Source organism: Manis pentadactyla, chromosome 12 (genome assembly GCF_030020395.1).
Source record: "Manis pentadactyla isolate mManPen7 chromosome 12, mManPen7.hap1, whole genome shotgun sequence".
Lineage (NCBI taxonomy): Eukaryota > Metazoa > Chordata > Mammalia > Pholidota > Manidae > Manis > Manis pentadactyla.
In genome coordinates this window covers 81111490-81136797 of record NC_080030.1, presented here as the reverse complement: position 1 = coordinate 81136797, position 25308 = coordinate 81111490, and the positions used below count along the sequence as shown (strand labels likewise).

Here is a 25308-nt window from a genome sequence, read left to right as displayed (position 1 = left end):
CAAAACACAGCGTTTCTTGGTTTTCCTGGTGATCTGTAGGTCTCTGAGTAGGAGATGAAGGGGCAGAGGTGACAGTGAGGGTCCTTTTGCTACCTTTTAATGTTTTAATCAATAGACAAGAATTAAGGTTACTTCTCTCAATTTTTTTCAAATTTCCTTGCTGCTTGGAGCTGTAAAACCTTTCAGATCACAGAACCCAAGTTAGATTTAAAAATCTAACAAGACTTTTAGAAATATGTCTGCTGGCAGGGCTCTGTCATCATGGCCATCAAGAGCCCTGTGTTGCCAGGGCTGCTTACTCCTGTTTTCCTGCATACAACAGACTTGTTAGATTTCTGTCATACAAACTGGGAAGATACTTGCAGTTCAAAAATACATACATTTTTCAGGCCACAGAATCCACAATTCCTTTCCTAAAAACAACTAATCTTCGTATGCCTATAAAATACTCAGTTCAGTGTTAAGAAAACAAAAAACCCTTAGAAAAAATGATTTTGGAGGGAGCAAATTATTAAAAGTTACTCAACCATTTGAGCAAAATGACAAATTTAGGCTCTTTAAGTTATTTGACCCATTTATTATTTGGTCAAGAATTTATGCAAGTTCATTTTATTTTGATAACTATACAAACCTGTTTTCTTTAATAGGTTTAAGTTCTAATAATACAATTCAGGTAAATGATACAATTATTACTATATGAAACAATTCTGATTAAATGATAGAATTCTGGCAAATGACACAATTCGGGCCTGGTGAATAGCCTAGCACCTAGCCTGTTGAAATGATAAGGCGTGAACCTGAATTATAATACAAGAATTGTAGAGGAGGAAAAATAACTTTCCCTTTGTCCTTCTAAGTTCTTGGCTGAGACTCCATAATAAAAGACTAACAAAAGTAAACCAGAAGTTGATTAACACGTATACCTCAGTTATACATGGGAGAGGCCCAGGTAAATACAGTATCTCCCTGAGGTGGCCTAAGCCACTGGCTTAAATACCATCTCAGCTAAAGACAAAACAAAGAAAGGTGCACAGTGGCCAGTTGTGGGGAAAGGGTACCAGGAAAAGCTAGGTAAGGTTTGTCATGCAGATTTAAGTAATTGATAAGCTTCTCATGTGATTTAATCATACCTCTCTTCCTGAGAGGGAGGACACCCTTACAAATGGAAATTTCCTTTGTAAGTGTAAATGTCCCTTACAAAGTTTAACTTCTACTCTGTTGTCAGAGCCTCTCCTGCATCTGCTGTTTTTCAAAATAATAAGCTCAAAATAATACTTAACACCAAAGAGGCATATTTGGGGGTGACATTTTCTGCTACCCTTCAGTATTTTCTTCTTTTAAATTAAATTTTCTTTGTTTACAGTTATCTACATTATTAAATGCTCACCCCAATAACTGTAGTTACTATCTGCAACATAAAAAAAGTTTTACAATATTATTAACTATATTCTCCATGCTGTACTTTCACTCCTGTGGCTTTATATTATGATTAAGATTTTGTGCCTCTTTATCCCCTTCACCTATTTCTTTCTTTTAAATATTTTTTCTTTCTTCTAGAAAATTTTTTTTCTTGTAATCATTAATCTACAATTACATGAAGAACATTATGTTTACTAGGCTTTCCTGTTCACCAAGTCCCCCCCACAAACCCCATTACAGTCACTGTCCATCAGCGTAGTAAGATGTTGTAGAATCACTACCTGTCTTCTCTCTGTTGCACAGCTCTCCCCTTTCCCCCACCTCCCCACATTATACATGCTAATCATAATAACCCCTTTCTTCTTCCCCACCCTTATCCCTCCCTACCCTCCCATTCTCCCCAGTCCCATTCCCTTTGGTAACTGTTAGTCCATTCTTGGGTTCTGTGATTCTGCTGCTGTTTTGTTCCTTCAGTTTTTCTTTTGTTCTTATACTCCACATATGAGTGAAATCATTTGATATTTGTCTTTCTCCGCTTAGCTTATTTCACTGAGCATAATACCCTCTAGCTCCATCCATGTTGTTGAAAATGGTAGGATTTGTTTTCTTCTTATGGCTGAATAATATTCCATTGTATATATGTACCACATCTTCTTTATCCATTCATCTACTGATGGACACTTAGGTTTCCTTCCATTTCTTGGCTATTGTAAATAGTGCTGCGATAAACATAGGGGTGCATCTGTCTTTTTCAAACTGGGCTGCTGCATTCTTAGGGTAAATTCCTAGAAGTGGAATTCCTGGGTCAAATGGTAAGTCTGTTTTGAGCATTTTGAGGAACCTCCATACTGCTTTCCACAATGGTTGAACTAATTTACATTCCCACCAGAAGTGTAAGAGGGTTCCCCTTTCTCCACAACCTCGCCAGCATTTGTTGTTGTTTGTCTTTTGGATGGTAGCCATCTTTACTGGTGTGAGGTGATATCTCATTGTGGTTTTAATTTGCATTTTTCTGAAAACTAGCGATGTGGAGCATCTTTTCATGTGTCTGTTGGCCATCTGAATTTCTTCTTTGGAGAACTGTCTGTTCAGCTCCTCTGCCCATTTTTTAATTGGATATTTTGCTTTTTGTTTGTTGAGGTGCGTGAGCTCTTTATATATTTTGGATGTCAAGCCTTTATCGGATCTGTCATTTATGAATATATTCTCCCATACTGTAGGGTACCTTTTTGTTCTATTGATGTTATCATTTGCTGTACAGCTTTTCAGCTTGATGTAGTCCCACTTGTTCATTTTTGCTTTTGTTTTCCTTGCCCGGGGAGATATGTTCATGAAGTAGCTAATGTTTAAGTCCAAGACATTTTTGCCTATGTTTTTTTCTAAGAGTTTTATAGTTTCATGACTTACATTCAGGTCTTTGATCCATTTTGAATTTACTTTTGTGTATGGGGTTAGACAGTGATCCAGTTTCATTCTCTTAACATGTAGCTGTCCAGTTTTGCCAGCACCATCTGTTGAAGAGATTGTCATTTCCCCATTGTATGCCTATGGCTCCTTTATCATATATTAATTGACCATATATGTTTGGGTTAATGTCTGGAGTCTCTAATCTATTCCGCTGGTCTGTGGCTCTGTTCTTGTGCCAGTACCAAATTGTCTTGATTACTGTGGCTTTGTAGTAGAGCTTGAAGTTGGGGAGTGATTCTTCTTTCTCAGGATTTCTTTGGCTATTCGGGGTCTTTGGTGTTTCCATATGAATTTTTGAACTATTTGTTCCAGTTCGTTGAAGAAAGTTGTTGGTAATTTAATAGGGATTGTATCAAATCTGTATATTGCTTTGGGTAGGATGGCCATTTAGACGATATTAATTCTTCCTAGCCAAGAGCATGGGAGGAGTTTCCATTTGTTAGTGTCCTCTTTAATTTCTCTTAATAGTGTCTTATAGTTTTCAGGGTATAGGTCTTTCACTTCTTTGGTTAGGTTTATTCCTAGGTATTTTATTCTTTTTGATGCAATTGTGAATGGAATTGTTTTCCTGATTTCTCTTTCTATTGGTTCATTGTAAGTGTATAGGAAAGCCACAGATTTCTGTGTGTTAATTTTGTATCCTGCAACGTTGCTGTATTCAATATCAGTTCTAGTAGTTTTGGAGTGGAGTCTTTAGGGTTTTTTATGTACAATATCATGTCATCTGCAAATAGTGACAGTTTCATTTCTTCTTTACCAATCTGGATTCCTTGTATTTCTTTGTTTTGTCTAATTGCCGTGGCTAGGACCTCCAGTACTATGTTAAAAAACAGTGGGGAGAGTGGGCATCCCTGTCTTGTTCCCGATCTCAGAGGAAGAGCTTTCAGCTTCTCGCTGTTCAGTATAATGTTAGCTGTGGGTTTATAATATATGGCCTTTATTATGTTGAGGTACTTGCCCTCTATACCCATTTTGTTGAGAGTTTTTATCATAAATGGATGTTGAATTTTGTCGAATGCTTCTTCAGCATCTATGGAGATGATCATGTGTTTTTTGTCCTTTTTGTTGATGTGGTGGATGATGTTGATGGATTTTCAAATGTTGTACCATCCTTGCATCCCTGGGATGAATCCCACTTGGTCGTGGTATATGATCCTTTTGATATTTTTGAATTCGGTTTGCTAATATTTTATTGAGTATTTTTGCATCTACGTTCATCAGAGATAGTGGTCTGTAATTTTCTTTTTTGGTGGGGTCTTTGCCTGGTTTTGCTATTAGGGTGATGTTGGCTTCATAGAATGAGTTTGGGAGTATTCCCTCCTCTTCTATTTTTTGGAAAACTTTAAGGAGAATGGGTATTATGTCCTCTCTGTATGTCTCATAAAATTCCCAGGTAAATCCATCTGGTCCGGGGGTTTTGTTTTTGGGTGGTTTTTTGATTACCGCTTCAATTTCTTTGCTCGTAATTGGTTTGTTTTACTTTTGTGTTTCTTCCTTGGTCAGTCTTGAAAGGTTCTTTTTTTCTAGGAAGTTGTCCATTTCTTCTAGGTTTTCCAGCTTATTAGCATATAGGTTTTCATAGTAGTCTTTAATAATTCTTTGTATTTCTGTGGAGTCTGTCATGATTTTTCCATTCTCATTTCTGATTCTGTTGATGTGTGTTGATTCTCTTTTTCTCTTAATAAGTTTGGCTAGAGGCTTATCTGTTTTGTTTATTTTCTCAAAGAACTAGCTCTTGGTTTCATTGATTTTTTTCTATTGTTTTATTCATCTCAATTTTGTAAATTTCTTCTCTGATCTTTATTATGTCCCTCCTTCTGCTGACTTTAGGCCTCATTTGTTCTTCTTTTTCCAGTTTCGATAATTGTGATGTTAGACTATTCATTTGGGATTGTTCTTCCGTCTTTAAGTATGCCTGGATTGCTGTATACTTTCCTCTTAAGACTGCTTTTGCTGCATCCCACAGAAGTTGGGGCTTTGTGTTGTTGTTGTCTTTTGTTTCCATATATTGCTGGATCTCCATTTTAATTTGGTCGTTGATCCATTGATTATTTAGGAACATGTTGTTAAGCCTCCATGTGTTTGTGGGCCTTTTTGTTTTCTTTGTACAATTTATTTCTAGTTTTATACCTTTGTGGTCTGAAAAGTTAGTTGGTAGGATTTCAATCTTTTGGAATTTACTGAGGCTCTTTTTGTGGCCTAGTATGTGGTCTATTCTGGAGAATGTTCCATGTGCACTTGAGAAGAATGTGTATCCTGTTATTTTTGGATGTAGAGTTCTATAGATATCTGTTAGGTCCATCTCTTCTAGTGTGTTGTTCAGTGCCTCCATGTCCTTACTTATTTTCTGTCTGGTGGATCTGTCCTTTGGGGTGAGTGGCGTGTTGAAGTCTCCTAAAATGAATGCATTGCATTCTATTTCCTCCTTTAGTTCTGTTAGTATTTGTTTCACATATGCTGGTGCTCCTGTGTTGGGTGCATATATGTTTATAATGATTATATCCTCTTGTTGGACTGAGCCCCTTATCATTATATAATGTCCTTCGTTATCTCTTGTTACTTTCTTTGTTTTGAAGTCTATTTTGTGTGATACTAGTACTGCAACACCTGCTTTTTTCTCCCTGTTGTTTGTGTGAAATATCTTTTTCCATCCCTTGACTTTTAGTCTGTGCATGTCTTTCGGTTTGAGGTAAGTTTCTTGTAAGCAGCATATAGATGGGTCTTGCTTTTTTATTCATTCTATTACTCTGTGTCTTTTGATTGGTGCATTCAGTCCATTCACATTTAGGGTGACTATTGAAAGGTATGTCTATTGCCATTGCAGGCTTTAGAGTCGTGGTTACCAAAGGTTCAAGGTTATCTTCTTTAGTATCTTACTGTCTAACTTAACTTGCTTATTGAGCTATTATAAACGCTGTCTGGTGATTCTTTATTTCTCTCCCTTTTATTCCTCCTCCTCCATTCTTTATATGTTGGCTGTTTTATTCTGTGCTCCTTTGTGTTTCCTTTAACTGATTTTGTGTGTAGTTGATTTTATTTTTTGCCTTTAGTTAGTATTTGGTTGGTCTGCTTTCTTTACTGTGATTTTATTTTCTCTGGTGACATCTGTTTAGCCTTAGGAGTGCTCCCATCTAGAGCAGTCCCTCTAAAATACCCTATACGGGTGGTTTGTGGGAGGCAAATTCCCTCAACTTTTGCTTCTCTGGCAATTGTTAATCGTGCTGGATACAGTATTCCTGGTTCAAGGCCCTTCTGTTTCATTGCATTAAATGTATCATGCCATTCTCTTCTGGCCTGTAAGGTTTCTGTTGAGAAGTCTGATGATCGCCTGATGGGTTTTCCTTTGTAGGTGACCTTTTTCCTCTCTCTAGCTGCCTTTAAAACTCTGTCCTTGACCTTGGTGTTTGCCATTTTAATTATTATGTGTCTTGGTATTGTCCTCTTTGGGTTCCATCTCTCGGGAGTTCTGTGTGCCTCCGTAGTCTGAGCAACTATTTCCTCCCCCAGTTTGGGGAAGTTCTCAGCAATTATTTCTTCAAATACACTTTCTATCCCTTTTTCTCTCTTCTTCTTCCTCTGGTACCCCTATAATGCAGATATTGTTCCTTTTGGATTGGTCACACCGTTCTCTTAATATTGTTTCGTTCCTGGAGATCCTTTTATCTCTCTCTGCATTAGCTTCTATGCGTTCCTGTTCTCTGGTTTCTATTCCATCAATGGCCTCTTGCATCTTATCCATTCTGCTTATAAATCATTCCGGATTGTTTCATTTCTGTAGTTTCCCTCCAGACCTCATCCCTTAGCTCTTGTATATTTCTCTGCAGCTCCGTCAGCATGGTTATGACCTTTATTTTGAACTATTTTTCAGGAAGATTGGTTAGGTCTCTGTCCTTCTCAGGGGTTGACTCTGTGATTTTGGTCTGTATCAAATTTTTTTGCCTTTTCATGGCGATGGAGGTAGTTGTGCGGGGTTGGTGCTGTGTGTCAGCTGGGAGAACGTCCCTTCTTGCTGGTTTGTGGCCTTCCTCTCCTGGGAGAACAGTGACCTCTAGCGCCTTGTGCTGGGCAGCTGCACACAGATGGGGCCTCTGATTCTTGCCCAGCCACTATGGAGTTTAGCTCTGCAGTTGCTGTGGACGTGGCTGGCCTCAGGCTGCTGCTCCAATATGGCAGAGCCACGTCAGAGGGGAAACGGCTGGGAGGCTGTTTATCTCTGTGAGGGGCCTCCAAGCTGCGCTGCTGCCCAGGGGGTTAGGGTGCCTGGAGTTCCCCAGGATTCCCAGCTGCTGGGCTAAGTGTCCTGGGATGCTTCCGTCCAGCTGTGGTGTCCCTGTCCCTTTAAGACTTTCAAAAAGCACTCGCTTTTCTTTGTCCCAGGGGCGCCAGCTGTGGGGACCCGCTCACAGGTCTTACTGTCCTGTTTCCCTAGTTTCCAGCACCCCACACACGCACTGTGTGTCTGTGCTGTGGTGCGGATGGCTAGGGCTGGCTATTTAGCAGTCCTGGGCTCCCTCTCCCTCCCCGCTCCGACTCCTCTCCTCCTGCGGGAGCTAAGGTGAGGGGCACTTGGGTTCTGCTGGGCCATGGCTTGTATCTTACCCCCTCCACAAGGCGCTGGGTTTTTGCAGGTGTGGATGTAGTCTGGCTGTTGTCCTGTGTCTTTTGGTCTCTCTTTTAGGAATAGTTGTATTTGTTGTATTTTCAAAAGTATATATGGTTTTGGAAGGAGATTTCCACTGCTCTACTCATGCCGCCATCTTGGCTCCCAAATCTTTCTTCTAGAAATTTTTATAAGATAAAATTCACATAACATTAGATTAACCACTTTTGTAATGTTAAAGTGTGCAATTCAGTGACTTTTGGTATATTTATGATGTTGTAAAAACCATCACCATAATCAAATTCCAAATGAAAGGAAAAGAGGGGGCGTGATCTCCACAGTCCGAGCAGGTTTACTGATGAACCCTGAGAGGGACCCTCTGCTGTGGCGAGCAGAACAAAGAAGGCATCTCTTACAAGCTAAGAGGCTTTTTATGGCCTGGTTTTTTTGGCGGGTGTTTGAGGGGACGGGTCAGGGTAAAGGTGGGCTTGGGGCTGGCTGATGGGTCGGGTCCTCTAGAGAATGCTTGTAGCCTAAGTAAGATGAAACCGAAGTCTCTGAGATGGCGGGTGGGCTTATTCAAAAAGGCGGTCCTCCTGTCCCAGCTCTATCATTTCTGGCTCTAAAGGGGATTAGGAAGATGGGTTGCTGTTCTTTTCTTGGCTACTTCCTGCTGAGAGGGGGCAATGAAGGGAGTTTTCTGATGTTTTGAAGAAGGAAGGCTGTTTGGAAGTGTTCTTGAGTAGTTGGCTGGGAGGTGGCTGCCATTCGATACTGTAAAAAATCTTTGGAATAGGCTAATTGAGCAGGGCAGGAAAAGGAGGAGGAGGGTGATAGAGGTTAACAGGGCCAGGAGAGGTAGAAGGTAACCGAGGGTTGTCAAAGCTGAGAGTGTAAGACTTGAACTCGGGCCGGGAGAGAAGGGTTAGAGCCCAGTGGCTGAGAGGGTCACAGAGGTTGTGTGAGGAGTGTACTTATAAGGGCTAATGGAAGGCAATTTTCTTGGGCTTCCGGGATAAGGAGCGCAGCTGATGCTGGAACCTGTAAGCTGAGAGGCCAGCCTTTTATCACAGGGTTGAGTTGTTTGGTCAAATAGGCAACAGGCTGGAGGCAGTCTCCAGCTGATGGTGCAAGTAGCCCTAATGCTTGTCCCTTTTTGCTGGTTAAGAATAGAAAGAAAGGTTTGTTAGGATTAGGTAGAGTCAAAGCAGGTGCCTTGAGGAGTGCCCACTGAAGGGCCCAGAAAGAAGCAGGAATTAAGTCTGTCTCTGGCACCCTTTCTTGGGGATCCCCGTGGGAGGCCTCGTATAGGGGTTTTGTAATGAGTGAGAAATTCGGGATCCAGAGTCTAAAATAGCTAAGAATCCCCAGGAAAGAAAGAAGATGTCACTTTATGGTGGGGAAAGGAAAATTATTAATTGCTTGTTTTCAGAAGGTGGGTGTGCAGTGAGTGGTTGGGGTGAGGTCAAGACCAAGGGAAGTGACTTCTTGCTGTTACCAGTTGAGCTTTGTGTTCTGAGACACGGTATCCCTTTTTCCCTAGGAATAAAATAAGGGAAATAGGGTGGGATGTAGAATCATTTTTTGAGGGGCTGCAAAGCAAGAGGTCATCGACATTCTGGAGCAGGCAGCTAGGGGGAGGTCGAGAGACTAGAGGTCCTTTTGTAGTGCTCAGCCAGAGAAGTGGGGGCTGTCCTGAAACCCCTGGGGAAGAACCATCCAGTGAGTTGTTGGGTGAACAGAGATAAGGAGCCTGCACAGGTGAAGGCGAAAAGTTGTGGGGAATCAGGGATGAGGGGAATAGAAAAGAAGGCGTCTTTGAGGTCAGGACAGTGACGTATTGAGTACTGGGGGGATATGGGAGAGGAGGGTGTAGGGGCTGGGGACTGCTGGGTGGGTGGGAACAGCAGCCTCATGAATCTTTTGGAGATCTTGGACCCATGGGAAGGAGCTATCAGGAGTATTGGAAGGATGGGAGTACTGTGGGGGGAACTGTTGGGAGTAGGTCAGCTCCGAGATGCAGGGAAGTCAGAGTACAAGGTAAGGAAGGAATTAAAGTGAGAGTGTCAGGGAATGACAGAAAGAGTGATAAAGGAAATTCACTGAAGTGCTACTCAGCATGGGGCACATCCCCTGCTAACTCCTTAAGCCAGTGTCACCTGGCGTCCAGTGTCCCCTTGGATCTGCACAGTGTGGGAACTGAGTCCCTACCACCCCAGGATTTCGGGGAGCTGCAGAGCACTGGATGAAGTGAAATTTTGTTCTGTGAGCTTCCTAGAGGCAAAGAAAGAAGACTTTCAGGCAGGCTACTAAAAGAACATAACTGTAAGCTGCAGTTCTGTCTGGGTCACCCAGGCAGTGGTAATTTGAAAGCCCAGATCTGAGCTCCCAGAAGCCCCTCCCTAATTATCTGAAATAGAACAGAGAGTGAAGGTTTGAGCTTAAATTCAGAGGATTAGAATGAAAAAGCAAAGTAACAAAGACACCACTGGAAAAGTTTTCAGAGACAAAACTTTGTAAGTTGACCAGTAAGAAGTTTATTTAAGGCAAAAAGGTGCACACTTGGAGAAAGGAGAATGTGGGCTCCCTCAGAGAAGGGGCACCAGAAGGTTTAAGCTTTATTTAAGGCTGTGCACTTAGAAAGTCCATGCAACCTCAGAGAGAGGCGTGTGCTAAAAGGTTGGGGGTTCCCCCTTTTAAGGATTTTTCAGGAATGTGACAAAGGGCTAAGGATGTAGACTTATTAAGTGGTCCTAAAATGTTCATTTTTGATAAGACATTAAGTCTCTTCTCTTATCAGTCCTCCAGATAATTCTGCAAAATCAATTTAATACAAGAAATTTACTGCTTTGATTCCTTCCCAGGTTAGCAGCTTCCCTCTGGGAGAATATCACTCAAGACTGTCTGCCCTGCCCCCAAGATGGGCTGAGTTATTATCTTTCTAAAGAGTATGTTAAGAATCTGACTTCTTAACTTCCTGGGTTTTAAAATGCTATCTTAGCTTTAAGATGGAGTCTTTCCTGTTTTTACTATGCTGTTTATAGCTGGGCTTATTTGCATAAATTAATCATGATGGTTATCTCTTGCCCAGGTTGCACATTACTTGATTTAGGGGCTGGAGGAGGAAAAAACAGCAGATAGGTTAAGTTAAAAAATAAGCTGTGCCTTTTAGCAGGCTAAAGTAAATCTTACAGTGGCATGATCTAACTGACGCAGTGAGGACATGGGCTGTGCTCAGACACTTTTCTTTGGGGAATATTCAAACATTCCAGGGCCAGTTGATTCTGGCCTTTTGAGCTTTAACTGATTCACTCATTAACTCTGTGAGTCTTTTCTGGCTTTCTGGTTTTAACTGGTTAACTCTTTGATTCCTTTCTACTGGGCCTTAGTGGCCTTATTCTCTTTCCACCCTGCTCATATCTGTTCTTCTGCCTAACAGAGTGGTAGGAATGAGGATTTGGGCCTTGAGAAGGTGGTTGATAGGCTGGAGGCCAAGATGGCTGTTGGGGCTCAGGGGGTACCGATGAACTGCAACAGCTAGAGTAGGCTCTTCAGGGCTATTCTGAGGGGTTGGTGATGTGAGGCTATAGAAGGGTTTTTTGTGTCCCAAACAATAGAGTCAACTTGTGATTTAGTAGGCTGTACCACCTCAGAGGGGAAGACCTCTTTAGGGGGTATGACTGGGAGAATGAGGGAGGGTTCCAAGGGAAGTGAGGGAATGTGTAAGGATGCCCCTATGCGGTGGAGGATATCTCTTCCCAGAAGGGGTGTGGGGCAGTGGGGCATTACCAGAAAGGAGTGAGGGAAAGTAATATGGCCCAGGGAACAATATGAAGGAGGGGTTTGGGCTGGTGTTTCTATTAAGCCTTTCATCCCAACAACTGGGAGGGGAGCAAAGGTCCCAAGTATTCACTGAGCACAGAGAGGCTGGCCCCCTGGTCAACCAGGACAGAAGCCTGACTTCCGGCTGCCACCAGTTCCCCGTGGATCTGCTGGTGTCATTGTGGACGGGGCCTTGGGATCCAGGCCGTCAATCGGTTGCTGAGACAAGGCCGTGAGGGCCTCCAGGTCCTGTCTAGATGCGTCTGGTCTCCTGGAGGGGAGAGGACTCAAGGGAGGGGCTGACTTCCCCAAAGAGCAATCCATTTTCCAGTGACCCCATCGTCCTCAGTTTGCACATGGCTTGGAGGTGGCCTGGGATTAGGGTAAACTTTGGCCAGCGGCCCGGACTGCCACAGTGGAAACAGTTGCCAGGCAGGTGTGGGGTGAAGCCTCTTGCAGGCTCCTCAGTGGGAGGGCAAACTAGGGAGGCCAGAATCTGATAGTCAGCTTTAGCCTGTTTTTCTTTCTGAGTTTTTGTTCCTTATCCCAGTTGTTGAAACTTTAAAGGCAAGGTCTATAAGCTCATTTTTTGAGTGTTTGGGGTACATTTTCTAATTTTTGGAGCTTTTTACGAGTATGAGTAAGACTGGGACATGAAGTGGAGGTGTAGGAGAATAAGGCCCTCAGGGGAGTTAGGGCTGGTGTTTGTGTATTCGATCTTGGCCTCTGAAAAGTGGTTCATGAAAAGGGGTGGGTTTTCATCTGCCCCCCAGGTAATTTCCTTGAGGTGCTCATAGTTGACCTGTTTTTTTTTCTCTTTCTTTCCACCCCTGCCAGGAGGCAAGTGATCATGTGATCATGACTTGCCCTACCAGGGTCCCCGAGTTGGTATGTCCACTCAAGGATTTGGGACTCAACCCTGGGGACCACACGAGCCACCGGTGCATAATTAGCAGGATGCTGGTGGTGCAACTCGTCAGCATGATTTTTGGTCATATGCCAAATGCATTCCCTCTCGTCATCCATCCCGAGCTGGAGGGGACTGTCTGCTCGTGGACGGGGTCGCCCCCCGGGAGGGCGCAGGGGGCCCCCTAGCGGTGTTCTCACCGAGAGCAGAGAGGAGGGGAAAGAGATCGGGGGCTGGGTGAGCTGTCTGGGCGCCAAGGGAAAGCCGATGAGGCCAGAATCTCACCCTCCTGGGAATGGCGATGGATTAGTGGCCGGTGGTGTGTGTGTAGATTGAGGTCTGGCAGGACGGTCCCTGGACTGGAGTTCAGGAGGGGCATGTTGGGTGAGGGAGGGAAGGGAAACGGGGCCAGACGCAGGGGGATCCCGGGATCTGGGAGTGAGCCCGGGACGAGCTGCCACTGCCATGCCTCCCAGGCTGCGGAAGAGCCCCTGCTCTCGGCTCCCGCTCCCAGATTTCGGCTCCAGATGAAAGGGAAAGGGCATGCGAACTCAACAGTCCCAGGAGGTTTACTGCCAAACCTGAGAGGGACCCTCTGTTCTGGCCAGCAGAACAAAGAAGGCATCTCTTACAGGCTAAGAGGCTTTTTATGACTGCGTTTTTGGTGCGCTTTTTTAGGGGTGGGGTCAGGGAAAAGGTGGGCTTGTGGTTTGCCGACCTGTCCTCCGGAGGATGCTTGTAGCCTAGGTAAGATGACACCTAGGCCTCGCTGAGATGGAGGGTGGGCTTATTCAAAAAGGCAGTACTCCTATCTGGATTCTGTCACAGAATATCTCCATCACCCCAAAAAGAAACGTGACCCTTCCCCATTTACCTATCTGTCCCATGGCACCCAATAACTTACTCTTGTTTTTTTAGATTTTCCTATTCTAGATATTTCATATAAACAGAATCATATAATATGGAGCCTTTTGTGCCCGGATTCTTTCACTCAGAATAATGTTTTCAAGGTCCATCCATGTTGTAGCATGCATTAGTACTTCATTTTTTATGGCTGAATATTCCACAGTTTGTATAGACCACATTCATCAACTGATGGGCATTTTTGCTGTTCCAACTTTTCAGCTATTATGAAAAATATTTCTGTTATTTGTATATAAGTGTTTATATGAGTATATGTCCTCAGTTCTCTTAGCTGTATGCCTGAAAGTAAAATTGCTGAGTCATGTGTGACTCTGTGATGAACTCTTTGAGGAGCTGCAAAACTTTCCCACAGCAGCTGCATCATCTTACATTCCCACCAGCAGTGCTTAGTTTAGGTTGTGGTTTGTTATTTCCCTAATAACTAATGGTGAGCATCATTTCATATGCTTATTGACCACTCGTATGTCTTTTTTTTTTTTTCTAGAAATGTCTATTTACATCCTTTGCACATTTTATAGTTGCCAAACTTTATAATTATCTTTTTATTGTGGAGTTCAAAGAGATCTTTATGTATTCTGGATACTAGAAGCTTATCAGATATATGATCTGCAGATATTTTCTCCCATTTGTGAGTTCTCTAAATTTTCTTAATAGTGTCCTTTGATGCACAAAAGTTTTTAATTTTGATAAACTCCAATTTTTTTTTTTGTTTATGCTTTTGGTGTCATATTTAAGAAACTTACTGTCTAATCCAAGTCTTAAAGATTTATACCTGTGCTTCTTTTTAAGAGTTCTAGTTTTATCTCTTACATTAGGTTTTTTTACCTATTTTAGCTCATTTTCATATATTGTATGAGATAGGGGTCCCAATTAACTGTTTTGCATGTGGAAACCCAGTTGTCCCAAAACCATTTGTTGAAAAGACTGTTCTCATTTATTAATTTTGGCATCCTTGTCAAAAAACCAATTAACCACAGATGAATGGGTTTACTTCCAAATTCTTTACTCCATTGTGTTGATCTGTATGTCTGTCATGGCCAGTATCACATTGTTTTAATTAATGTAGTAAGTTTTGAAACCAGGAAGTGTGAGTCCTCCAAATTTGTTCTTCCTTTTCAATATTATTTTGGCCATTCTGGATTCCTTGCATTTCCATATAAATTTTAAGTTCATATTATCCATTTTTCCATAAGAAGTAGTTGAAATTTTGATAGGGACTGTATTAAATCTATAAAGCACTTGGGAAGTATTGCCATCTTAACAATATTAACTCTTCCAGTCCATGAGCCAAGATGTCTTTCTATTTATCTAAGTCGTCTTTAATTTTTTTCAACAATGTTTTATAGTTGTATACAAGTCTTGTACTTTTCTTGTTAAATTTATTTCTATTTATTATTGTTAATGCTATGTAAATAAATTCTTATAATTTCATTTTTTTATTAAGGTATCATTGATATACACTCTTATGAAGGCTTCACATGAAAAACATTGTGGTTATTACATTCGCCCATATTATCAAGTCCTCCCCATACCCCATTGAAATCACTGTCCATCAGTGTAGTAAGATGCCACAGAGTCACTACTTGTCTTCTCTGTGCTACACTGTCTTCCCTGTGACCCCACACACACCATGTGTACTAATCATAATACCCCTCAATCCCCTTCTCCCTCCCTCCCCACCCACCCTCTCCAACCCCTCCCTTTTGATAACTGCTAGTCCCTTCTTGGAGTCTGTGAGCCTGCTACTGTTTAGTTCCTTCAGTTTTGCTTCATTGTCACACTACACAAATAAGGGAAATCATTTGGCACTTGTCTTTCTCTGCCTGGCTTATTTCACTGAGCATAACACCCTCTAGCTCCATCCATGCTGTTGCAAAATGGTAGGATTTGTTTTCTTCTCATGGCTGAATAAATATTCCATTGTGTATATGTACCACCTCTTCTTTATCCATTCATCTGCTAATGGACACTTAGGTTGCTTATCTTGGCTATTATAAATAGTGCTGCAATAAACATAGGGGTTATAATTGCATTTTTAAAATGTTCATTGTGAGTGTGCAATGAACAGTACACTGTTTTTTGTGTATTGATTTTGCATCAGCAACTTTGCTGAACTTGTTATTAACTGTTGACAGTTTTTTGTATATGGATTCTTCAGATTTTCTCTATTATAACATCATCTACAGATAGAGATTTTGTTTCTTCCTTTCTTATCTGGATGCTGTTTATCTATTTTTCTTACTAAATGGCCCTGGCTAGAACTTCTAGAATATCTTTGTCTTGTTCTTAAGGAGAAAGCTGTCAGTTGTTAAACATGAAGTGTGATGTTAGCCATGGGTTCTCGGCAGATACCCTTTATCGGGTTGAGGAATTTCCCTCCTATTCCCACTTTGTGGAAGGGTGTTTTTTTTTTTTTTTTTATTGTGTGTGTGTGTGTGTGTGTGTGTGTGTGGTTTTTTTGGTCTTAAAAGAAGGTTAGATTTTTGTCAAATGCTTTTTCTGCATCTATTGAGATGATCTTGTGTTTGAGGGTTTTTTTCTTTATATTCTATTAATATGTATTAAATTGATTGAACCAACATTACATTCCCGGCATAAATCTCACCTGGTCACGGTGTATAATTCTTTCAAAATACTTCTGGATTTGTTACACTAGTGTTTTGTTGAGAATTTTTGCATCATTCATTATTCCTAAAGGATATTTAGTCTGTAGTATTCTTGTGATATTCCTGTGTGGCTTTGGTGTCAGGGTAATACTGGCATCAGAGAATAATTAGCAAGTGTTTACCTTCTCTTTTTTTCTTTTTGTAGAACTTGAGGAAGATTAATTCTTCTTTATATTTAATAGAATTCACCAAGGAAGCCATCTGGTTCTGGGCTTTTCTATCATGGAAGTTTTTTGATTACTGACTCAGTCTCCTTACATGTTATGTCTATTCAGATTTTCTATTTCTTCTTGAATTAGTTTTGGTTGTATCTTTCTAAGAATTTGACCATTTCATCTAGGTTATCTAATGTTTTAACATATATGTTCTCATAATTTTTCCTTATAATCCTTTTTATTTCTGTTAAGTGGGTGGTAATGTCTACACTTCCTTTCCTGATTTTGATCATTTAAGTTTCTGGTTTTTTTTTTTTTCTTGTTTGTCTACCTGAAAGTTTATGAATTTTATTGATTTTTTTCAAAGAACCAACTTTAGGTTTCTTCTATTTCCTCTTTTGTTTTTTCCATTCTCTATTTCATTTATATGCACTTTAATACCTAGTATGTCCTTCCTCTACTTACTTTGGTTTAGTTTTGGGTTTTTTTTTCTCTGTTTCTTAAGGTGGAAGTTTAGGTTATTGATTTGAGATCTTTCTCTTGCATTTGGGCTATACATTCTTTTTTCCTTGTATGCTTCATAACTTTTTGTTGAAACCTGGACATTCTGAATATTATAATGTAGCAACTCTGAAGTCAGATTCTAACCCCTCCCCAAAGGTTTGTTGTTACTTTTAGTCTTTTTTTTTGCTTAGTGACCATCCTGAACTAATCTGTAAGTCTGTGTTCTTCGTCATGTGTAACCGTTGAGGTCTCTGTTCTTTTAGCTAGTGGTCAGCTAATGATTAGGCAGATACTACTTTAACTCCTGGAACTAAAAATACATCCTAGTCTTTGCAGAGAGGCTCTGAGTGTGCTGTGGCATGTCTTCAAACTCAGGCCGGCAGGGTGCAGCTCTGCCTTAGCAATTACTTGCTGCTTGCCCAAAGTCTCGCAGTCAGTCAGAACCTTCTCAACTCTTCCCTGAGCATGCACACAGCCCTGGGCAAGTGCATGGCCTTCTAAATCCCCATAAGTATATATGAGCTTTTCAAACTCTTAATCCCTTCAGGGTCTCATTCTCCAGCCTTTCCTTCCAAACTATTGATTCAGTCTACTATTTCTCCTGTTATCCGTTGCCTCAGAAAGCAACAACTAAAACATTTGCATGTAAATATTTTCCACAAATGGCTTCAGGTAACAACTTTAGCACCTGGTGCATTCCCAGTTTGATGAGACAAAGACAAGCCTTTTGAGCCAATTTTTGCAGGGAGCCACTTAGACGAGACAAAACAAATAATTAAATATATTCTGTACCCTCTGGTACTGTTACTAGGAATGTGTGATGATATTTTCATAAGACACAGCTGAGCTAGAGAACAGTGAATGAACTAGGGTTAAGTTAAGGTGCTACAGAGAACACTATTTTTACCAAGAGTCATCTAGTTTTTGTCAATAAGTACTTTTTTCTAGGTTGCTGCAAGCTTTTTGTTAGTTCCCAGAGTTCCAGAGTAGTTGGTTCAGACAGGTTTTGCCTGTTTCTGTATTGCTTTTATGGATTGGGGAGACTTTTGGAGTTCCTTACTTCACCACTTTTGCTGATATTACTATAGTATTTTCTTTCTTAATTTGTATTTTGCTCTAATGATTAACTTAAATTTAAGGGATTTCAATAAGGTTAATTTTAAACATAAGTGAAATTTTAGAAAGTTTGGTGTATGACTGAAAACTATCAGATCTGTACTTGAAATAGGATATGTGTGCTATATTATGTGCAGTCTTCAAAGTGCTGCCTTAAACTTGAAATTAATTTTAACCCTTTTGCAAATGTACAACAGTCAAAAGTCAGAGGGAAGCAAGTATAACACAAAAAAGAATAATCTAAAAATGGGGAAAAAAATGGAAACCATGCATTGCAAATATAAATAAAAACACATTCCTCAAATGTCTAACCCAGTACTTCTCACAGGATATAATGACAAAAATAGACAAGCTTGAAGAAGTTTGCTTTGTTTGTGGTGAGACTGGAAGAGAGGCATATAGGGAGGCAGAGAGGAAGCCCGGTGCTGTGCGTCAGCCGCAAGCCATCGAGCCCAAAGAGCGCCACACAGTGAACATCGAGCTAGAGATCTTGTTGGTATCTTCAGTTTGGTGCTAGGGCCATTTTTTTTTTTCTTTAATTTAAAATTGAAATTTAAGATTTCTTTATATATATCCACACATACTTAAGGGGCATGCACTTTAAAATGTATTATGTCACTTTAAAACGTGTTGGTTCTTTTTGTTTGTTACTGTTGTGTGTGTGTGGTATGTTTTGTTTGCTTGGCAGCAAGGAGCTGTGCCTCCATCCAGCTCGGTCCCTCCTGTTGCCGGGTCATCTGTCGGGCAGCCTGGGGCTGGATTTGCAATGGTGAGTGATGACCTCTGTTAAAAATTGTGACTGACATTTCTAAGGCCTTTGCCAAATCCCAGATTAATGGATACTACTGTGGAATGTGATTCTTCCCTAAATGCAGTAAAGTAAAACTTTGAAAGTTAAGTCATCTGCTTTAGACATTAAATCGTCTATACATAACATGATAAAGTCAGTTATAAAATACTTAAATAAATTCTGCCATCAAAACAATTTCTATGGTACATAGTTATGTCATTTTTGAACTAATATTTACCAAACATATTCTTAGTTCAATCGTCAAAATCAACTCTTAACCACTATATTAGGACTTCCCACTTACCACTTTTATCACTAAAAAATTTTGGGACCATCTTCCATGAAGAAACATGCTTTTATTTCTTCAAGAGTTACACTTACATTAGACAAACAACAAAGCCTAGTTGGGATGAGGCTATTGTGTGGCCAACAAGGTGTCAGCCACACCTCCTGATTCCCTGCCATCTGCCCGTCTGTGAATTAGACTCTCTCACAGACCTGGGTCAGGGCACTGCGTAGTGGGTCCCCTCACGCTGTGAGCCGCTCTTCCCTTGCAGCCTCCTGCTGGGACTGGCGCTCCCCTGATGCCTCAGCAGCCAGTCATGTTCGCACAGCCCGTGATGCGGCCGCCCTTCGGAGCGGCGGCTGCCCCTGGCACACAGGTCAGTTTAAAATGTCCACCAGATAGTGGCATTAACTTATCAATATAAACTGCCATGTGGCTAATTCTTTAAAAATGTTGTCACCTGATATAACCCTCATATCTGTTGCTTCATATGTAAAAGGAACATTGAGGACAGATTGGCAATGGTGTTAAGTTTTGGAGGAAAATTTTAGAAATCACTAACTATCCTAAGGTCCTTTTATTCCTCTCCTACTTAATTCAGAATGGCTCCTGAAAACAACCAGACATTTAAAGTATCAAGTCATGTATTTCAGAAAAATGAGTACTTCTGATCTGTAGTTTTATCATATGTTCCCAGAGTTAGCCAAACTCAAGGCTAGATCCCAGTCCTCCAGACTGCCAAGTTTGCCCGAGCCCTGTGACACTATCTGCAAGTGAGTTTTCCAGACCGCAGAGTCCAAGGGACTAGTCCCCACCACACTGCCCTCCACTCAGACACCAGCTGCAGGTTTGGAAGTCCCCAGGGCCATCCTCACTTGGACCAGTTGCCTGCAAATTTGAGAGTTCCCAGAACCATTCTCAGTGTAGACAGTTTCCTAGAATGACTCACAGAACTCAGGCAAGCACTGAATTTACAATTACATTTTTATTATTGTGAAGGGATACAAATTAGGCCTAAAGAAAAGGTGCATAGGGCAAAGTCAGGGAATGTCCTTAGCATGAAGCTTCTTTGTCCTTTGGGATGTATCACCCACCTGGCATAAATGTGTGCTAGTAGATGTGCAGTATTGCCAAGCCAGAAATTTCCTCTGGGCTTTAGTTTGCAGAGTTTTTATTGAGGTCTTGTTTTATAGGAGTAATTGACTGAATAATTGTTCATTCATTTTAATTCAGCCCCCAGCTTCTCTCCCTCCCTAGAAATCAAACTGATATCATGCAGCCCCAAAAACCCAACCCTCTAAATCACATGGCTGGTCTTCCTGGAATGGCCCGCCCCACCGTGAGTCACCTTGTCAGCATGAACTATCAGGTGTGGTGCTAAGAACCCACCCTGAGTAATGAGGACATGCCTGTCACTCAGGAAATGCCCAGGGTTTAGAGGTTGCCTACCAGGATCCAGGACAAAGGGCAAACCTCTCTTTAGGTGAGGCCAACTTTCTTACTAAACAATGTACTACCTTCACTTACAAAGATGCTAAAATATGTGCACTGTGTTGAACGATTTGCTGCTAATAGTGACAATTACACTAATAAGTCACCCTCCCTGGACTCCTCTTACAAACTGCCTGGCCAAGGTGGAGGTATATGTAGAACCAAACAGGTTTTCGTCATGAGAAGTTGGCTTGGAAGGAGACAGAACACCAAGTTGTAGCTTCACTTCCACATGCTGAGCAAACCAAAACAAATAGCTCAGGTATATTTTAACAGTATCAGGAAATGGTTTCACTTCTGTAGTATCTTTAACTCACCACATGGGTGTTTATATTCTCATCCATAGGGTTCCTGTTGTGAACTTTCTGAATGTATTTTAATCCTGCTTCCCTAAATCATCTCTAAATCCATCCTCTATCTGTTCCCAAAATGTGCTTTCAGCTTCTTTATTTTAACCCCTCAAAAGTCTCACAGTGACCAGGAGAGAGGAAGATGGGTGTTCAAAGAAATAAATTTAGAATGTGAGAAATCTTAGCCTCCAAGGCCATGACCAAAGCACTGTCTTGACGAGAAGTTTTCTAGACTGCTCTGAGACTAATGAACCATGCCTGGAGTTGTTTGGGTGGGGAATGAGGATGGTTTTAGGGGTAATTGTTGGGGCTAAATTTAATCTAAATACATTTACATTCTAAGGATCTCATTTATTGTGAATGTTTTGGGGTGACTGACTCCCCATGACTACCATGACTACCACCTTTTTGAGAAAAGGAAGAATGTTTCTATCTTTAATGAACTTCAATCAAAATTTAAAAATCATTGAGATTTAAAAAAATTTTTATTGTGTTTAGTATGCTGAAAGTTTAGAAATAAATTAATGCAATTTTATTACTTAAGGTAGTTTTTTGCACAATACCAGTGTTACATAGCATCAGTTTGTTTATGTAATTCAAAGAATGAGAATGAAAAATAGGTATAATAAAAACAGTGTTTTAAATATTTGATTGAATTTATAGTAATTTAAGAAATGGTATGCCATATTTATATAATTCTGTTTCCTGTATAAGAGAAGAAGCATAGCCAATTATACTAGATAATAAAATAAACATGAGTTTGTAGCTTCAGAAAACAAAATAGCATTTTTATTAATGATGCCTGTACTGCCCCACTGTTCTTCAGTTGACTGGTGTCATATGTTGTCATTTCACCTAATTATTCATTATGGTCCAATTCCTGAGTTTCTTATCTCCCAAACAAGTTCAACTCTTACATTTCTTTTTCTCCTGATCTTTCTATGAAATAATGGTCCCAGTTTTAAAAATGGAAGGTTGACTGACAGATACTGCCATCAGCAAATAGTTTCAGGACATAGGAACAAATCTAAAAATCCTTGCTTTTGGAGCTGTTTATTGAACCAATAAAAACATACGTCCTTGTCCCACAGTCCCAGATTTCTGAGATTTCTATCATGTTATGAACATAGGAGTCTAATTAGGTTCAAAGGATCTATTTCAATTATTAACCTCTATAGATTACATCACCTTTTTGAGGCTTTATATCCTAACATTCCTGGAAAGCCCACTCCAAGAACTTATTTCTATCACACAATGCAGTAACTTAGGCACTAATTAAAGAGAAACAAGGTAAGTTGATGCTTTGCTGCTTTTGCTGCGAGTTCCTGTAGTGTTTAATAATTAGTAGTCTCTGGGAGCTGGACAGGCAATGTTGGAATTTAGTGGCATTCACAACTAGGAAACTATTTGCTCATCCAAAACAAAAGAGTACCTGAAAACTTGATTGGTTTTCACTTAAAATAGTTTATATGCTAATAATTTTAAGTAATTTCTTAAGCAACCTTCTGCAAACTGTTTCCTTTCAATTTTTCCTTCAAACTGAAAAGTCGCTTAAATTCCTTTATTAGTTTAGTGATGCTAATAACTCAAAGTAAAAATGCTTTTGTATAGAGAAATTAATGGTTTAGGTTTTTCTACTATATATTAATAATATCTTTATGTGGCTAGTTTTTCATATCTTCTCTAACTCATATCCATATTGTTCTACCAGAGTCCTCAAATTTTACTTGGGCTAAACCGGATGTCAAAGAATTTCAAGAGAGCCAAACATAATTTAAAGTGTATTTTATGAATCCAGAATTAAAAACAGCACCATGACTATGTAGAACAAAGTAAATGTTGTGAACCTTCAGCCATCTAATCTTCTGCCGGTTTGTTTGCTGTAGCATGTGCTCTGCCCGATGCTTACCTGTCTCTCTGTTTGCTTTCTGCCTACTATCATGGGCTGGCTTTTTCCTATTAGCTTTCTCCAAGCCCTACACCTGCCACTCAGAGTCCCAAGAAACCTCCAGCAAAGGACCCATTAGCGGATCTTAACATCAAGGATTTCTTGTAAACAATTTAAGGTATCTAATATTGAGCTTTTCCTGTGGCCTTGTAATAATGACCTATGCACTGCTTAGCTATTTGCGGTATGTGATATTTGTACTTCTGTGTTTTTAATACATTTGTTTAATAACAATAGTAATTCGAGTGTTTATACTTTTTAAATCAGTATTCAAAGCTATCAATGAATTATCAATAAATTTTTTTAAATCTTGTAAAACTAAGAGGAACCTCCAAATTGTCCTTACACTTGGAAAGCACAGAGATCACCTTGACAAAGCAAAAAGTTGCCCGAGCTACTTGGTAATTAGGAAATTACCACTTTATTGCATGATAACTAGAATTTATAGGAAACTAACATTTACAGTATTGCATTTAGAAATCATCTAAGAATGTATTTGGCTATATAATCACATCTTTATTTCATTTACCCTTGTTCAGCCTCATCAGAAAAAGCCTAAATACTTACCTTTACATTTGTGTGTTAAGCAGAATTTAAAAATTTTAACACTCTGGTTTTAAATTTCTAATATAATTTACAAAATAATTAATAGTGGATTTAGAGAAAAAAAATAGTTCACTGCAAATCCCAGCACCTAACATAGTGGATAGGTTCTCAGTAAATACTTGCTGAATGTGGGTGGACAGTAATGCTGCTTTTCATTTACACAGTACTTTTCATATCTACTTCCCAGTCATTAACTCCTTTGAGTGTCTCTGTAGGAGGTCAAACCCTGTGAAATAAACTAGCCAGATACTTCTCATCTCCATTTCACAGCTCAAGGAACAGATCCTTGGCATTAAGTGATTTGCCCAAGGTCACACTGAGAAGCAGTAAGACTGTCAAAAAACACTGTCCAGTATTATTTTTATTGTATACCCACTACCTGTATATTCTTTAAACTTTCTCTAATGCCTACTGCAGTTTTTGTGGATTCCTGCTTTATGACTTTTTTTCTTACACAAGATTAATAACGTATCATTTTAAGGTCTTGACATCCCAGCCAAGTAATTTCTCTTGGTACCCAGCTTTTCTATTCCACTTTGGGTTGGACTGGGCTGACATAGGCACCAGTAAGACAATGAGTACTTACTTCTTAGCGACTGCAGTTTCAGGGGTGACCAAGGACACTCCAGAGGACAGCCTTTTACCACCTCTTACTCAGTAAACATTGCTCTCCTCTCATGCCAGGAGCTCTGGTAGGTGCCTGAAACAGGGTGCTCAACTGTCTCTACCCTCAAAGATTCACAGGCAGGGGGACAGACAGAGTCTTGTGGACAGGAGTTATCCTCGTGGCTAAGCTGTGAGGCCCCAGGAGGGTTTCCGGCCGAGGTGCCCGGTGAAGCCTGCATCAGCCGCATCAGCGGGGGGGGCGGGGCCGAAGCCATGGACTCGCCCCCCGTATCCCCCTGCCTCCTGTTCTGCAGCTGTTCTACTGCCTAGTGAACCACTGAGCACCGTGACTGGAAAGCAGCACAGATGGCAGTCATTGCCATTCCCTTTTTATTTTCGCTGCCCTTTTTAAAAGGTGAGGTGTTCTTGAGATGAAACATCTTAATACAAAGATTTCTAGTAAGTACCCATATTTCAAAATCTTTCTGATAAAATTTTTGTCTAAAATGAAACTATACATTAAAAGCTTCTTTTTCCCCCTGGCTGAAAATTTAAGCTTATTTTCAAAAATTATGAGAAGTATATAAATGTGAATTTGTTAATACAGAAAACTTTCGTGTGAAGATTTTTCATAGTAACTGTAATATAAAATTGCGAGGGAGGTGCAGTGTTGGAGGAGTATGTAATATTGTTTCCTAATTCACATGCTTTTTATCTTTACAGCTGCAATTTTTGTGACTGAATAGGAAAAATATGAGTTTGGAGACTTATAAGACTGATGCTCAGAGTTCCAAAGTGAGCCGCCAGTACCAGACCCAACGCTTACCCGTAACTTCTCTTCCAAAACGTGTAGCACAGCTGTGAAAGTGAACGTTAGGAATGTGTACTACTTTAGCTGTTATCCCTGATCTTACAACTGTAGTGTATTTGGACTATTTGTGTGTTGTACGATGTAAACAATGAATGGATGTTTCCAATGCCTTCTGTGCTTTTCTGGACCTCGTCCACGGATGGATGACGCAGCTGTCGTGTGCTGAGCCATTTGGAAAGATGTGTCTGTGTTTCTGAAGGTTTCAATGTATATATAACTTTTGGACAAACCTAAACTCTCCCCTTAAATTCTTTTTCTCTGTTTCTCTGTTACAAACATAGTGTGATAATATCAAATAGTAAGGAAAACACTCAAATATACAAACTTTTTTCAGTGTGGAGTACATTTTTCCAATCACAGGAACTTCAACTGTTGTGAGAAATGTTTATTTTTGTGGCACTGTATATGCTAAGAAACTTTGTTTTAAAAAAATATAAAGGTTAACATCACAATAAATATTTCTCCTTGAAGCTACCTTACCAAGAATGAAAAACATATGGGAAGAATTCCATATTTAATCACTGCTGTATTAAAATAGTAAAATATATTTTAATTATATTTGACAGGTTTTGCACCTAAATTGACCTGTTTATTCATTCTTGATTAAATGCACTGAAAACTAAAAGTAAAGGGTCTGTTTCTGTCATGTCCATGAACATGCAATTAGAAATGTACTATTCAAATGATTGTGAAGGCATCTGAAGATACTTAAATTTAAAGATCACTGCAAATAATTTTATTTTATTGTGGGTTTTATGTACATCTGTTAAGTATTTTTTG

The 25308-nt window shown here is 40.2% G+C and overlaps 1 protein-coding gene across 11 annotated transcripts in view; it reads left to right on the top strand.

The window, feature by feature from the left end:
- The window catches only part of SNAP91 (synaptosome associated protein 91), a 189723-nt gene extending 164698 nt beyond the window's left edge, over positions 1 to 25025 (top strand). For 10 of the 11 annotated variants that reach the window (XM_057489338.1, XM_057489336.1, XM_057489341.1 and 7 more), the window contains 4 exons: positions 18269 to 18349; positions 18928 to 19032; positions 22461 to 22563; positions 24381 to 25025. In XM_057489338.1, the coding sequence (XP_057345321.1) occupies positions 18269 to 18349; positions 18928 to 19032; positions 22461 to 22553 (279 nt within the window). In that variant the 3' untranslated portion in view covers positions 22554 to 22563; positions 24381 to 25025. The remainder of the gene's footprint in view (positions 1 to 18268; positions 18350 to 18927; positions 19033 to 22460; positions 22564 to 24380) is intronic. The other variant, XM_057489339.1, reaches the window with a different exon arrangement.
- Positions 25026 to 25308: the final 283 nt, after the last annotated feature.